General features: G+C 37.5%; 2 protein-coding genes across 4 annotated transcripts; both read left to right on the top strand.

The window, feature by feature from the left end:
• Positions 1–678: 678 nt before the first annotated feature.
• Positions 679–8,176, top strand: LOC149051167 (microfibril-associated glycoprotein 4-like). Of its 3 annotated transcripts, none has more exons than XM_089194122.1 (4): positions 679–1,092; positions 4,265–4,385; positions 4,561–4,972; positions 5,511–8,176. In XM_089194122.1, exons 1-4 carry the CDS (start codon positions 733–735, stop codon positions 5,737–5,739), a joined length of 1,122 nt encoding a protein of 373 aa, XP_089050248.1. In that variant the 5' UTR covers positions 679–732; the 3' UTR covers positions 5,740–8,176. The 3 variants fall into 3 exon arrangements, with proteins under 3 accessions (XP_089050248.1, XP_089050240.1, XP_089050252.1); XM_089194114.1 differs by having other exon boundaries at positions 705–1,092; positions 4,558–4,972; XM_089194126.1 differs by lacking the exon at positions 5,511–8,176 and having other exon boundaries at positions 705–1,092; positions 4,558–5,105.
• Positions 8,177–9,482: 1,306 nt separating this feature from the next.
• Positions 9,483–13,438, top strand: LOC113684041 (microfibril-associated glycoprotein 4). The gene is made up of 4 exons (XM_089195134.1): positions 9,483–9,881; positions 11,381–11,501; positions 11,681–12,092; positions 12,892–13,438. The coding sequence occupies exons 1-4, from the start codon at positions 9,522–9,524 to the stop codon at positions 13,121–13,123; spliced, it is 1,125 nt and encodes a 374-aa protein (XP_089051260.1). The 5' UTR covers positions 9,483–9,521; the 3' UTR covers positions 13,124–13,438.
• Positions 13,439–15,053: the final 1,615 nt, after the last annotated feature.

The following is a 15,053-nucleotide window of genomic DNA, read 5'->3' on the forward strand; positions in this document are numbered from 1 at the left end:
TTTTATCATGTCCAAATAACCTGGATTTAAATCCGCCCAGAGATCTATCCATAATACTTCTTTTGTTAATTATCATTTTAGTTACTGGCTGTAGAAATAACTAGCTGCATAAATAAGACCCAATTACTGAGACCAAAATAAACGGATCCCGAGAAAAATAGTTCAGTAAACGGTTAGTACTATCTTATTTTATAAACTTTTGTTGAGGAAGTCGATGCTACTGGAGGCGACGAAACGTTTACGAGAACATTGGAGTTATAGCCTGCGAGCAGCACGCCCCAGTCATTAGCGCTGCAGGAAGCGCGTTTCTTCGCCCGAGGGAAGATTAGAGACGAGTCGGGAGAGGTTTGGTGCAAGACCCTCTCGACTCCCGTTGCTCAAGGGCTCACACTTTCCCGCAGGAAGAAACGCACGTGCTGATTGGAGGCTCCTATAATGAGGACCTGATCGCAGTCAAAACACTAAAATTAAATCAAAGTTGTCTTAAGGTCCGTGTCTAAATTTCTGTAAAATGTCACTCTAAAATTCAAATATACAATTGCAACTACCAAACCATCTTATCGGAAGCTGCCATCGTCGGCTGTAGGAACGCTTTTGATTTTATATAACGAGTCCTGTTTACTTGATTGATTTTAATTTCTATCCATTGAAATTTCAACAAGTTCAAGATTAATAATTAATACCGTGAAGTTGAAAACCGAAAAAATTGCGATAAACATCAAACATTGAAAGATGCCAAGGAATCTAACTGAGAGATTCCGAAGTATGTATCTGCTTAAACTGCTTCTAGTGTCTCTAACGATTGCTTTTACATACGGAGACCCTCGAATGACAACACCTGTCTTCCAAGCCGTTAACTTTGCCAGAGAAATAAGAGGTCGACGCCTTAATGGAAGTGTTATTAGAGAAATACAGGTGGATTCAGAGAGTTCTTGTCGACTACACTGTGTTAAAGAAAGCTCATGTGTGTCATACAACTTTGGATCCACAACAAACAACAAGAAGTTTAAATGTCAACTAAGCGACTCCGATCGCTTTGCTAGCTTTCAGAATTTCACCGAAGACAACAAATTTCTCTACCGAGGAGTGAAGGTAAGAAACTTTATATCTAGTTTTTCTAGAATGAAGTAGGTAAGCATTATATACCCTGTAGAATAAACTTTTTCAAATGTATCCTGACGTGATGTGTAAATTTGTGAGTGTTTCAGGGTTCTAAACATCTAAATTTCCTCACTTTTAATGAAACAAAGACTGTGTAACCAACTATGTTACTAAAACCACATATCCTTGACGTTCTTGTCTTATATTGAAAGATGAGGGTTCGTTCGAATATCATTCTGAAAATAATTGGTTTAAAAAATGGAAAAAAATGGGACGAAAATTCTTACAAAGTTCTTAACATTTCTTCGATCCCGTAAGATCAAGTTCGATTTATCCTTTTCATTTTTGATAGGAAGTTTCGACTTGATTCTATTAATGTGAAAGATAAACATCTGCAGCACACAAAGAGTTTTTTCAATTGTTTGAATTTCTGTAAAATGTATTCATTTCTTGGGAAACAGTCCACATGCATGCTTTGTGAGTAAGCTTATTATGACTGGAAAACATTTCATCTGTGAGGCCATTAAAATTTAAAATTTCATCGTATAATCCATTTGGTATCGTGACTACGACTAATTTTGCTAAAGAAAGAGCCTGATGTGACAAATGCGCACGATTTTTTTTTAACGAAATGTTTTAACTAAAATGTTCCTTGAATTCTTCTTTTTCCTTCACTACCCCACCTCTTTCTAAGAAAAAATACTTATGGGGGATCTTTAAAACATAAAAAATCGTATAAATAAATAAAGGGTTGCTCGGAATTCGAAGAACCCAAGTTTCTGTAAATTGTTAGAAATTAGTTCCTAACACTCGTTATTTTGTTTTCCCTTTCTTTATTCACTCTTTCTACTCAAGTTATTACAACAGGGACTAACTCCGATCTCTCAAGGAAAGTGTGGGTCACCGCTTATAAAGGTGACACTTATACTGAGCTGTCAATCTCTCTCTCCTTCGTCATGCTTACACACTTAGCGAATCACGCTAAGCTACGCAGAGCGGAGTTCGCATACTAAGTAGATACCTTCGCGATGTTTACGTTTTACAAAATGTCTTTCTTACTTAAATTTCTTAGTCTTACGGTCAAGTTTGGGAAAAACAAAAACAAGATTGACAATATAAAAATTATAATAAACTTAGTAACAACTAAAATCATACTTAAAAAGATATCTTAAGAGAAAATAGTCTTTGAAGGCTGTTGCATAACAGCAGAATAAAGACAAAATTCGGAGAAGAAAGGGCGTACCCAAGGTACCGCCCCTAAACGAGCTACGTGCTAGCCGCATAAGTTATCTAATTACAAATTCAGTGCGGAAGATGAAAAGAACTACATGTTTACACTTTAAGTCACGTCTAAGAAAAAGAGGTGTCGAACGTGCTTAATTAAAAACTGAAAACTATTTTCCTGATTGAAAATACAACGTGGATTTAGCCTAAAAACGAGATTATTAAATGGATAAAAGTATAAAGAAGGGTTATTTCCAGGAAATTCCTGTACAGGATCAATTTTTTATAAAGTAGAGTCATTTTCTTAGCAATCAACCATCTTTTAGCAACATAATAGAAATATACTGATATCTAGTCGCAAACCGCAGTTTACGCAAAAACAGCTTTCTCCATGTCAAGTTCACGACCATAATATGGAAAAGGCAATCAAACTCTACCTGTAAGATAAGACCGCCAAAAGGAATAAGAAACGATCAACTGCTTACTTCAATGTTTACTGAATGGCTCACGCAGATATATTATTTCCATTTATTTTCACGCTCAAATAAGTCAAAAATCACCTTTAATGAAAATTCTTACCAGACGCCAGTTTTGTCTTTTAACAAAATTAAACCTAATACGTTTTTCGGCTTTGATTACTGGAGTATAATTACGTTCGCTTCAGGTTCAAGGCGATCACAACGCTAACAATCCATGTCAAAATTAGTTGAAAAATCATTTTGAAGAGTTCAGAGTCTATTTATGTGCAGAGTAACACCCCAGTTTCTACCATACCCTAAATCATTCAAAAGACCCCCTCCCCCTTAACAAGGACTAAAGGGATTAGATTGAAGTAATAAGGGCTAGGGGTCGGAGGAGTCAGTGTATCAACAATACTGTCGCCAATTGTAGGTCTTTAGTACTGTTAAAGGTTGTAAGACTTGAAATCGACATGTAAGTTGGCAAGGATTTGTTCTGCCTGTGGACTATTCGCCAGTACTTCTAACTTGTCAAAATTGAAGTGCAGATTCCATTTTTTAGTCCGTGCTGCTAGCTCATCGACGTTCTACGTTTTCCAGTTCCTTTCATATCTTAGTGTCATCAGCGGACACAAACTTATTAGTGTTGGAGATGTTTGATGATATTTCATTGACGCATATTAAGAAGAGAATAAGAACAGGGATCGTGCCACGGAGAACACCGGATAACACTCGGGTCTAGGAAGAGTAAGTGCCACGCACCACGACACGTTTTGGGCACCCAAAGAGATTTCTACGCCAAGATAGTAGACTGAGGTCGATCTATTCCATGCCATTTTAGCTAAAGCAGCAATCGTTCATGGGGTACGAAATCGAATGCTTTCGGAAGGTCTAAAAAGGACATCCGTTGGTCTTGATTTGTGTCGGTCAGTCGTGAAAACAAGAAATATATTTAGTTATCTTATTCAACGAATTGTCTGCTATAAATGCACTGCGGGTGCAATTCATAACAAGCCAAAAAGTACGCAGCGAAAATATTAAGTTTGCCTGGTTGATTTAACTTTACTTCAGAAAAAATTATGGCGATATGTAGGTGCTTGTAAACAATTTGAGCCTCGCGGTCTAAAGCTGTTCTACTGATATTTTTCCCTCTCTTGCGACAGAGAAGTGATCCCCAGTTTCTTTTAAGCCCACCGGTGGTCAGATTTAAGAACAATTCAATGATACTCGATCGTCCTTATCTGAAAAGACTAGAACGTCTAACTATTTGGAGATATCAGAGCAAGGGTAACGCATTGTCCTCAGTTATTTTAAATCCCTGAGGGTTAGTCTGGTCAAGGAACTTAATGTTGGCTTGTCAGGAAGCTTATGATCTGATTAAATCTGAGAATATGAAACACGTGCAATTTTAAAAGTCTATTAATCAATTTATAGGATACCTTGATTTTAATATAAGTAATCAGGTGCTTTTGTATTGACAGAGCGATTGTGAAGTCACCTCTTCCCTTTGTGCAGAAAACGAGATTTGTGTTCCCAACTATAAAGACAACACTGCGGAATGTAAATGTCGTTATGCTTCTGGATATACGGGAAAACCATGCAGTGAGTATCATGTCTAACGCTTTCACTAGTTTGCCACTTTATATTGACTGAGTGCGTGCGTGAAGTCTTAAGTATCCCAATTTGGATCAAGCAAAATGACTCAGTACAGCTTATCCACCCTGATCAATTAATGAATTTGAACTCTATTAATTATCTCTTTTTCTTCTAAAAGCAGAAGCAAAAAGCTGCACCCAACTACTAAAAGATGGTTTCAATTCCAATGGCGTGTACACCATTAATCCAGATGGTGGTAAACCAATACAAGTGTTGTGTGACATGACCACGGACGGTGGAGGTTGGACCGTCTTCCAGAGACGTATGGACGGCTCCGTTGACTTCTATCGCGACTGGAAACCTTACAAAGAGGGGTTCGGAAGTTTAAGCGGCGAGTTCTGGCTCGGAAACGACAATCTTCACCGTTTGAAGAATGCTAATGACGTCATGTTGAGAGTTGACTTGGAGGACTTTGAGGGGAACATCACATTCGCTGAGTACAATACATTTAAGGTGGCACACGAAGCCGATAATTACAGACTCACTATCGAAGAATACAATGGCACAGCGGGAGATTCCTTCACGTATCATAGGTAACATAAATAGTTAAGTAAATACATTGGTGTTGAATGTGTTGGATTGAATGTATTTAGACAAAATTATAGCACCTATGGTCAAAACTTTGTCATCTAACATTAAGGACAGCCAACACGCACTTGAAATTTTTCGTGGCTTTAATTTCCCTGGCAAAAAAAAACTTATTTTCACTGAGGATATTATTATACCTACGTCTCGTGTTTCTCCCTACACTTATTTCGTGCTCTAGCCGCTTCCTGCGTGCTTTACAACAGAACAGAGCACAGTCAAGGCTTCTCTATTTGTTAACTATTGTCCCCTATCCTAAACGACTGTATTCTTTTCTATCCTATTCTATTCTCCTCTATGATATTGTATTACAAATCTACATCTTTATCTCTGTCTCCCTCGAGTCTCTTAGTTCTTTCTTTAAAGCAATTTGTCAAAGTAGTACCCTTAATTAAAATTCGTTTTCTAAGTTTTACGGCAAAATCTCTTTCCTCAACGGCTAAACAGAAATGAAAGAAGGCCACATAAGTTTTTTTCTCATTCCAGCGATATGCAATTTTCCACGAAAGATCAAGATAATGATCTAAAGGATATAAGCTGTGCCCAACAGTTCAAAGGGGCCTGGTGGTACAAAGGCTGCCATGCGTCCAATCTAAACGGATTGTATTTGAATGGCCAACATGCCTCTTATGCTGATGGAGTCAACTGGGCCACGTTAAGAGGCCATCACTACTCACTAAAACGCACTGAGATGAAAGTAAAAACCAAGGGATAAGATGGTTTCTGTCGTGGGGTGACAAAACATTATCTCAAAGTACCTATGACACGAAATTTTTTTGTGTAAATACTTAGCTTATCACATGTGCAAACCAATTCTGATAGAAGAAAAATTTCAAAAAACTCAAAACTCGGTTTTTTCGGGCCCTAAAGTGCTCTTAAAGTGTCCTGTGGACTGGTAACGAATTAGCAGGTGATGACGCAGAAAACTGTGAAAACTCTCAGTTGACACTTACAAATCTCTCACATCTCTAGTAATTTTACATCAGTCAGTGTTGAAATACTCTTGAAATACTCTTGAAATAGTGTCCGATAGAGATGTAAAACTACCTTCAGAAAGCTCTACCGAGAGTCGTGATACATCGTACTCAAGCAGTACGGAAGAAATGGAAGTTGCGAGTGCGGTTCAGCCCTACAAAGGAGAACCGCGCGCATCAAATGAAGATTTCGACGAAAACTGAGAAAGAAGGTTTCTCGCCTGCGGTGTTTCGGTCAAGATTAGAACAAAAAATTCCCGTCACTGAATGTTTAGTTTTCTGCGTTTGTGTTTTTTTTCCATGGCGAAATCTGTGTTAAGAATGGGTAGCTGTGTTCGTTTTTGTTGCCATAACATTTTATTCCGCACCTTAGGCGGCGAAGGTTACCCCCGGTCAGTGCCCTAGAGTTTCACTGTTGTAGAGAGATTTCCTTAGAAAGCTAAACTTTTGACGAAAGAATCAGATGTATCAGGAGGCACGATGATTTTTCACCGAGAAGTCACTGCAAGTTGCTCCTCAGTTTCCTCAGAGACTGCAAAGACAAAGACTATCGTCGAGCTGAATTCATTGGTTATCTTCTCTTGATTTGACCAGTGACATCGTAACAGGCGCCTTCGGAGCATAAGGCCGACGACATTGAAGAGTAAAATCGCCTCGATTTTGACGGTCAAAACGCGTCCATTTTGGCTATACAGCTGTATCCTTTGGAAAGCAGTGTATAGAAATATTCGGCATTTGTGTATTAATCTTGTAGCTAATATCATTTGGGGCCCCGGCCACCCAATCTGTTCATCCTTTCTTTTAGACTTCTCCTTTCTCCACCATGATTGTCGACGTGTCTTCACAGTTTTCTACGTCATAGCTATGTTACACTTTTTGGCCGCCAAATTGTAATTTCGATGCACAAAAAAATGGTCAAAGAGAACTCACTAAGCGCTAAGGTCGATTATTTCTAATTTTAAATACAGCTATCAACCAGAAATGCGGGGGGAAATGTGTCTTAGGCACTTAAAGTATGACGACATCAAAGAAACATTTTTTTCATATCTTCAATAGCATCAACCCAGACCGACTTATAGCTAAAGCAAAGCATATCGTTAGAAGCAGCCATAATATGCTCATTTCTCGTCAATGATTTCCGTAGTTAGTATGAGCTTTTTTATGGTAAACCTGGCCCCGGTTGTTGGAAGGGTGGATAACACTACTGCACTGGATAAGTCTCTATCCGGTGGATGCCGCAACGCGTTTTAACGATTTATCCATTAGATCGCGTTATCCCCCCTGTGAATAACTAACCCTGCTCTATTCGTGGTTTATCTCAAGGGCTTGTCCATGTCACCATTATTAGATTAACCTTTAGTTTGTTCGTATTTTCATATTTGCAAATGCTCATTTCCTTAGGCGGGCGCCGATGTGGGTTTGAGTGCGGCGTTTGCAAGTTTCCCTTGTGTACTTCTAATTACCTTTAGTTATATTTCGTATTCGTTTTTCTCTGGGGACTTTTATTCGTGGATTAATTTATTTCGTTTATTCATTTAGTGTTTGTCACCGAATTAAATTATTAAACAAAGTATCAAGTTGTGGATAGGCTTAAACTCACGCCCAAGTCTTAAGGAACAAGACCTTAAATGTGAGAGTTTTTATAGATAGAGACAACGAAGATAGGCAGGAAGCAGACATAAAATTCGAATTTAGCTGAATCTTCAGTGACAATTTGGGGGGGGGGAGGGTTTAGGGACTCCACACCTCTCTCCTTTCCCCCCCCCCCTTTCATCCCTAAACCCGTGAGTAAGTTTACTACCTGTCTTTAACCAAAATTCTCTTAACGACGAGATTACACATTACTAGTACTCAACTAGAAGTATGAAGAATTTTAATTTCTTAAAGTATGTGTTAAAATTGTTAGGGCTCCAGTTCAAACAATACTCGGTGTTCTCTGAATCAAAGTTGTCACCCTCCCAATAAAAATTCTTAGATCCACTTTGTATCCGTTTAAGCCCACACGATGTTTGTTTACCATTGGAGCGGGGATCAGCTCTGCCTCCCTACTCGCCAGCCCTCCCCTGAGAGTGTATTTTGATTGTGCTTTAATCTCGTTTACTTTAACTGAAGATAGCTGTATGTCTACACTCTTGATACAAAATTGTTGTATAACCAATGTTTAATAAACTTGAAATACGACCTTCAGATTTGAAAACTAAATTTACTATCACTAGTAAACCGAGATGATTGTGACATTGAATCTCGTAGGAGTAAAAAAAGGTATATGAAAATAATCCTAAAGTCTTTTATCTTCTTCGCTTCTCAGTAATTGGCCGAAGATTTAAAATGTCCTCCAACATATCCTTTCTTGTCGTTTTATCATGTTCGAAAAACCTGGATTTTAATCCGGCCAGAGATCTCTACATAGTACTTTCTTTTGTTAATTATCGTTTTGCATTACTGGCTGATCGAAATAACTAAGCTGCATAAATAAGACCTAATTAGTGAGAACAACATAAACGGATCCCGAGAAAAATAACTCAGTCAATGACTAGCACTAACTTCTTTCGTAAATTTTTGTTGAGGAAGTCGATGTTACTGGAGGCAACGAATCGTTTACGGGAACATTTGAGTCATAGCCTTCGAGCTGCGCGCCATAATTATTAGCGCTGCAGGAAGCGCGTTTCTCCGCCCGCAGGAAGATTTGAGACGAGTTGGGAGAGGTTTGCTAGGGGCCTGAAACTAATAGTTAGTGCAAGACCCTCTCGCTGACTCGCATTGCTCAAGGGCTCATACTTTCCCGCAGGCGAAGAAACGCTCTTTTAACGAGGACCTGTTAGCAGGCTGTTGGAGTCAAAGCTCTAAACTTAAATCAAAGTTTGATTTTTCTTTAAATCAAAGTTGTCGTAATGTCCGTGTTTCTGAATTTCCGTAAAAACCCTACTCTTTGAAGTCTTTGAAGTCTCTAATAAACCATAACATAAAGGATACATATCCTATGTTACATAGACGAGAAACTGTGTAATGATAATTACAATAATATGCTATGGCCAAAATTAAATTATGCAATTTTAACAGGTTGTGTTCAAAAATTAGTCCACTCACAAATGTGTTGATGAAACGTTCTGTGTTAATCTTTGGACAGAGGTAAACCTTGCGATGTTAATTATATTGCTGGGGTTTAGGCTTCGGCAGAATTTCATTTAACGACTGATGGCTTAGGGCCCTAGCTCCATTAAATAATTTATTATCCTGCATATGCTTCCTATTCTAAAATTCACCAAATGCAATTACAAAAAAATACAATAAAAACACTAAAACTAAAAACATACAATTGAAACAACCAAAACATATTATTGGAAGCTGCCAACGCCAGCTGTAGGAATGCTTTCGATTTCACACAGTGACTCCACAATAACGAGTTTTGTTTACTTGATTGTTTTTATTTTCTATCCACTGAAACGTCAACAAGGTGAAGATTAATAATTAATACCGTGAAGTTGAAAACCAAAAACTTGGGATAAACAAAAAAAACTGAAAGATGCCGAGGCATGTAAGTGAAAGATTCCGAAGTATGTATCTGCTTCAACTCCTTCTAGGGTCTCTAACGATTGCTTTTACATACGGAGACCCTCGAATGATGACACCCGTCTTCCAAGCCGTTAACTTTGCCAGAGAAATAAGAGGTCGACGCCTCAATGGAAGTGTTATTAGAGAAATACAGGTGGATTCAGAGAGTTCTTGTCGACTACATTGCGTCAAAGAAAGTTCATGTGTGTCATACAACTTTGGATCCAGAATAAACAACAAGAAGTTTAAATGTCAACTAAGCGACTCCGATCGCTTTGCTAGCTTCAAGAATTTCACCGAAGACAATAAATTTCTCTACCGAGGAGTGAAGGTAAGAAACTTTATATCTAGTTTTTCTAGAATGAAGTAGGTAAGAAAGTGGAACAAACCTCTTTAAAAGAGTATGCTGACATGATGTGTAAACTTTTGAGTGTTTTAGGGTTCTTAATAACTTCGGATAAAAGACAAAACTTAAACGTCCTCACCTTTAATGACGGAAAAGATATGATGTAACGCGTAAAACTAAGTGTAACCAACCTTGTTATTAAAACCATATATCCTTCATGTTCTCGTCTCTAAGTGAAAGAAATAGATTCGTCGGAATATATTTCTGGAAATAATTGGAAAGAGAATGAAAAAACGGAACAAAACTCCATGTAAAGTTCCTTTATATTAAAATATTTCGTCGAACTCGTAAGTTCAAGCACGACTTATCTTTTTCATTTTTGATAAGAAATGTCAACTTGATTCTATGAGAGATAAACATCTGCAGTAGAGTTTCTTCATTTCATAGAAAACAGTCCACATGGGTTTTTTATCAGCAAGTTTGTTATGAAAAGATTGTTTTTCTGTGAGGCCATTAAAGTTTTATTTTGTAATCCATTTCCAATACTGAATATGACTTTAATTTTTTTAAAGAAAGATTTCTCTTTAACGACACTGATGTGACAAATATACGCGTGATTTCATTAAAGAAAAGTTTTAACTAAAATGTCCCTTGAATTCTTCCTTCACTACCCTACCTCTTTCTATAAAATAATACTTATGGGGGAACTTTAACACAAAAAAATCGTGATAAATAAAATGAAATAAATAAAGGTTTGTTTTGATTATGTAGCCATGTATACTAGTTGAAGGACCTGTCGTCTAAACTAAATCTTCCGTTCAATCCCTGACAGTACGTGAGAATTATGAGTTGTTTTGGTGACAAAAATTCAAAATAAAAGAGTACTTTATCGATGAACGTGTTGGCAAATAAAGAAACAGATCATAAAAAATTCGAAGTAATTCTGTGAATCAAACGCAACAAGACAAAAACTAATGATTTATTCTAAAAAAGGAAGAAACAGAGGTTGGGCCAATAACGTTCCACCTGAGGAAAAAATTAGGATTAAGACTATCTATGTACTATCTATTTGTTTATATATGATACAAAAACATTAGTAAAAATAATTGAGAGACTACGTTAAAGAGACGCCTGATGGTCTTAAGGTGTTCTACTGGCACTATTTTTCCCCCTCTTGCGACAGAGAAGTGATCCCCAATTTCTTTAAAGCCCACCGGTTGGCAGATTTCAGAACAATTCAGTGATACTCGATCGTCCTTATCCGAGAAGACTAGAGAACATCTAGCCATTAGGAGATATCATAGCAAAAGTAGCATATTACCCTCAGTTATTTTAAAACCCTGAGTGTTCGCCGCTGTGGTATCTTATGATCTAATTCAATCTGAGAATATGAAACCCGTGGAATTTTAAAGGTCTATCAATTAATCAATTTATAGGAAACCTATATTATAATAAAAGTAATTAGGCGTTTTTGGCGTTTACAGAGTGATTGTGAGGTCAGCTCTTCCCTTTGTGCAGAAAACGAGATCTGTGTTCCCAACTATAAAGACAACACTGCAGAATGTAAATGTCGTGATCCTTCTAGATATACTGGAGAACCATGCGGTGAGTATCATGTCTAACGCTTTCACTAGTTTGCCACTTTATTTTGACTGAGTGCGTGCGTGAGATCATATATTGTATCCTTATTTAGATCAAATAAAATGACTCAGTACAGCTTAGTCACTCTGGTCAAATGATGAATTTGAGCTCTATGAATTCTTTATTTTTCCTATAAAAAACAGAAGCAAAAAGCTGCGCCCAACTACTTAAAGATGGTTTCACTTCCAATGGCGTGTACACCATCAATCCAGATGGCGGTAAACCAATACCAGCGTTGTGTGACATGACCACGGACGGTGGAGGTTGGACCGTTTTTCAGAGACGTTTGGACGGCTCTATTGACTTCTTTCGTGACTGGAAATCTTACAAAGAGGGGTTCGGAAGTTTGAGCGGCGAGTTCTGGCTCGGAAACGACAATCTTCACCGTTTGACGGATGCTAATGACGTCATGTTGAGAGTTGACTTGGAGGACTTTGAGGGGAACATCACATACGCTCAGTACAATACATTTAAGGTGGCACATGAGGCTGATAATTACAGTCTCACTCTCGGAGAATACAATGGTACAGCGGGAGATTCCTTCATGTTTCATAGGTATCATTATTAGTCAAGAAATACTTTGGTGTTGAACGTATTACGATCTCTCTCATGCACGATTGACTCTTTTCTTCTCTCTTCATATTCTTTAAAAGTGAAGTTGCCTCTGAAACTGAAAGGTCATAGCAATCGTAGAGGTGGTGTTCAGGAAAACGTCGTTTATGTAAACCAGACACGAGCACAATCGGTTGCCAGTGGTGTGACAAAGCTCCTTTTTAGTCATGGGAGTGTTTGTTTTCACCACTTCAGTAACAGTTTTCGAAAAGAGTGTAAAATGGGCAACACTTCGAATTAAGCATATGAATCAAAAGAAAAACTGAGGGGGATTACTAAAAGGATACCAAACAGCTCATTAAAGACAAAATTTCTCCATCAGGGTCTGGTCGTTCAAAACCCAATGAGGCAAGCCAAGGATCAGAGTAGATTTTTATTTCACCTTAACAGCTTTGCAGGTTTTCTTAATCATATTTCATAATTTTCAATCTTTCCTGGCATGATGACAACAACCCCACATAACTACGAGATAACGAATGAATGGTTTCACACGAGGAAAGGCAAAACTAACTTAAAATTGTAATCCTGAATTAGCGCAGATGACCTTTTTGAACATTTACGCCCACCTGGAGGCCTAAATATTGAATGGCCCTAACACATAAGTTAACGATAAATCTTGAAAGAGAACTATCAGAAATACATCTGAGTGTTCTCTTCCATTCTTTTGCATTTACCATGCATGTTTCTATCTTAGCCTGTTTTGATTTGTTTTGAAATTTTTAACAATAATTTTTTCTTTCAGTTCAAGTCAGTTTTCCACCAAAGATAAAGATAATGACCAGGATGAATATCGGCACTGCGCGGACGATCATAAAGGAGGCTGGTGGTTTGCTGCACCTGGGTGCATCCACTCTTTTCTCAACGGGTTATACGGTTCTGAAGCCAGCCCGTCTGCGATTATCTGGGAAGGATTTCAAGGATTATATACTGCACTCAAGCGTTCTGAGATAAAAATCAAGCCGAAAAATCTTTGATTTGGTATTTCTTTGCACCTACTGAGCTCTATTTATCATGTTACTGAAAGCCCCCTTATGTACAACTTGAAGTTTCGACAGGTTGGATTATAGGGCATGTAGAGTTACTCAGCTCTCACTAAGACTAAAGCACCATTCAGAAGATCAGTATCTAACCGCGTTAAGAAACGCGAACTGGCTGCCCGTATATAATAGTAGTGATGCAAATGAAAGTTTGTAGAGATTCCTTCACATTTTAACAGAATTAACAATAGACATGCACCTTTGAAAATAATCAAAATTAAAAACAAGTCAAATAAACCTTGGGTAACTGGAGGTTTAAGAAAATCAATTAAACTTCGTAATCAGCTGTATAAAAAATGGCTGACAACCCGTAACTCCTAATACCATGATAAATACAAACTTTATCGCAACAAAATAGTGGTCATCAACAAAATATATTGCGCACTATATTATGGTAATATACTTAAAGACTCTACAAACTCTAAGAAAATGTGGGATAACATTAATGTGATTATAAACAAAAAGAGGTCATCTTCCAAAATTGAAAAATTGCAAGTAAACGACGAAAACTTTGAACAGCTGTTTTCAATATCAAATGCGATCAACAAGTATTTCTGCGGTATTCAAGCCGAACTTGCATCTAAACTGCCCAAATTACATCACCGTTCCCCTTCTTACGAGCACAGGAAAAAAGAAACGCTTCGCGTTATTAGAGTAAATGAAGTGGAGGTCTTCTTGTTATTAGAAAGTATTGATATTAAGAAATCGTTTGGTCTTGACAAAGTTCATCCTTTGCCATTATCTTTTGCCGCACCAATAATTTATAGTCCATTGACTTATGTAATTAATTTATCACTTAAGCAAGGCATATTTCCAGACAGTTTAAAAGTTGCCAAAGTTATCCCAATTTTTAAACAGGACTCTCTTTCCTTATGTACCAACTATTGCCCCATATCAGTCCTTTCAGCCTTAAGTAAAATTTTTGAAAGATGCATTCTTAATCAATTAATATTTCATTTCAACACGGAAAATATTCTTGTATCGAACCGGTTTGGCTTTAGAGCCAGAAAAACTACAACTGACTGCTTGGTTGACTTAGCCTGGTAGATGATATAACTAAAGCTGTTGACGAAGGTAGCTATTCTGCATCTATATTTCTAGACTTAAGCAAAGCCATTGACACAGCTAACCATTCCATTTTACTTTCCAAACTTGACCTATATGGTATTCGTGCCGGTGAAAACCAGTGATTCAAGTCCTCACTTAAGCAAACGGAAACAAAAGGTGTTCGTTAATGGTGTTGAGTCTAATTTCTACTCATTGAAATTAGGAGTACCACAAGGGTCAATATTAGGGCCGTTCCTCTTTATAGTTCATATAAACGATATGGTCAGAGCTACTAATTACTTTACTGTAAGACTTTTTGCAGATGACACATCTTTAACAGCAGTTGGTAGTGATTTAGATGTATCGATTCCTTTCTGTCATAGCATGATCATATTGATTATATTAGCGGTAAAATTAGCAAAAGTCTAAACATAATCGCAAAACTGAAACGACATGTAACAGTTCAATCTCTTGTAAGTGTATACTATGCACTTGTACATCCTTATTTAACATACGGCTGCATTTGAGGGGTAATAATTACGAAGCTCCACTGTCTCATTAAAGCTACAAAACAAAGCTATAAGAATCATCAACAATGTACCAATTCGTGACCATGTTAATCCCCATTATGTAGGCCTTGGCCTAATTAAGCTTCCTGACATAATTAAATTGAGTACGTGTCAACTATTCTACAATCATATTGTAGACAAAAAATCTTCTAATTTTGCACTTTCTTTTGTATCTGAGATCCATGATTATGCCACTAGAAGTACATCTTTGCAACACCTAAACCCTAGCCCCTTCAGAATAAATATAAGGA

This window comes from Pocillopora damicornis, chromosome 2 (genome assembly GCF_964200805.1).
Source record: "Pocillopora damicornis chromosome 2, jaPocDami1.2, whole genome shotgun sequence".
Taxonomy (NCBI): Eukaryota; Metazoa; Cnidaria; class Anthozoa; order Scleractinia; family Pocilloporidae; genus Pocillopora; species Pocillopora damicornis.

Bases quoted from the DNA above. Each gene is read 5' to 3' on its own strand.
- LOC113684041 (XM_089195134.1), top strand. From the start codon at position 9,522: ATGCCGAGGCATGTAAGTGAAAGATTCCGAAGTATGTATCTGCTTCAA. The intron at 9,882-11,380 runs GTAAGAAACTTT...TGGCGTTTACAG, and splicing joins TTCTCTACCGAGGAGTGAAG to AGTGATTGTGAGGTCAGCTC. The intron at 11,502-11,680 runs GTGAGTATCATG...TATAAAAAACAG, and splicing joins ATATACTGGAGAACCATGCG to AAGCAAAAAGCTGCGCCCAA.
- LOC149051167 (XM_089194114.1), top strand. From the start codon at position 733: ATGCCAAGGAATCTAACTGAGAGATTCCGAAGTATGTATCTGCTTAAA. The intron at 1,093-4,264 runs GTAAGAAACTTT...TTGTATTGACAG, and splicing joins TTCTCTACCGAGGAGTGAAG to AGCGATTGTGAAGTCACCTC. The intron at 4,386-4,557 runs GTGAGTATCATG...TTCTTCTAAAAG, and splicing joins ATATACGGGAAAACCATGCA to CAGAAGCAAAAAGCTGCACC.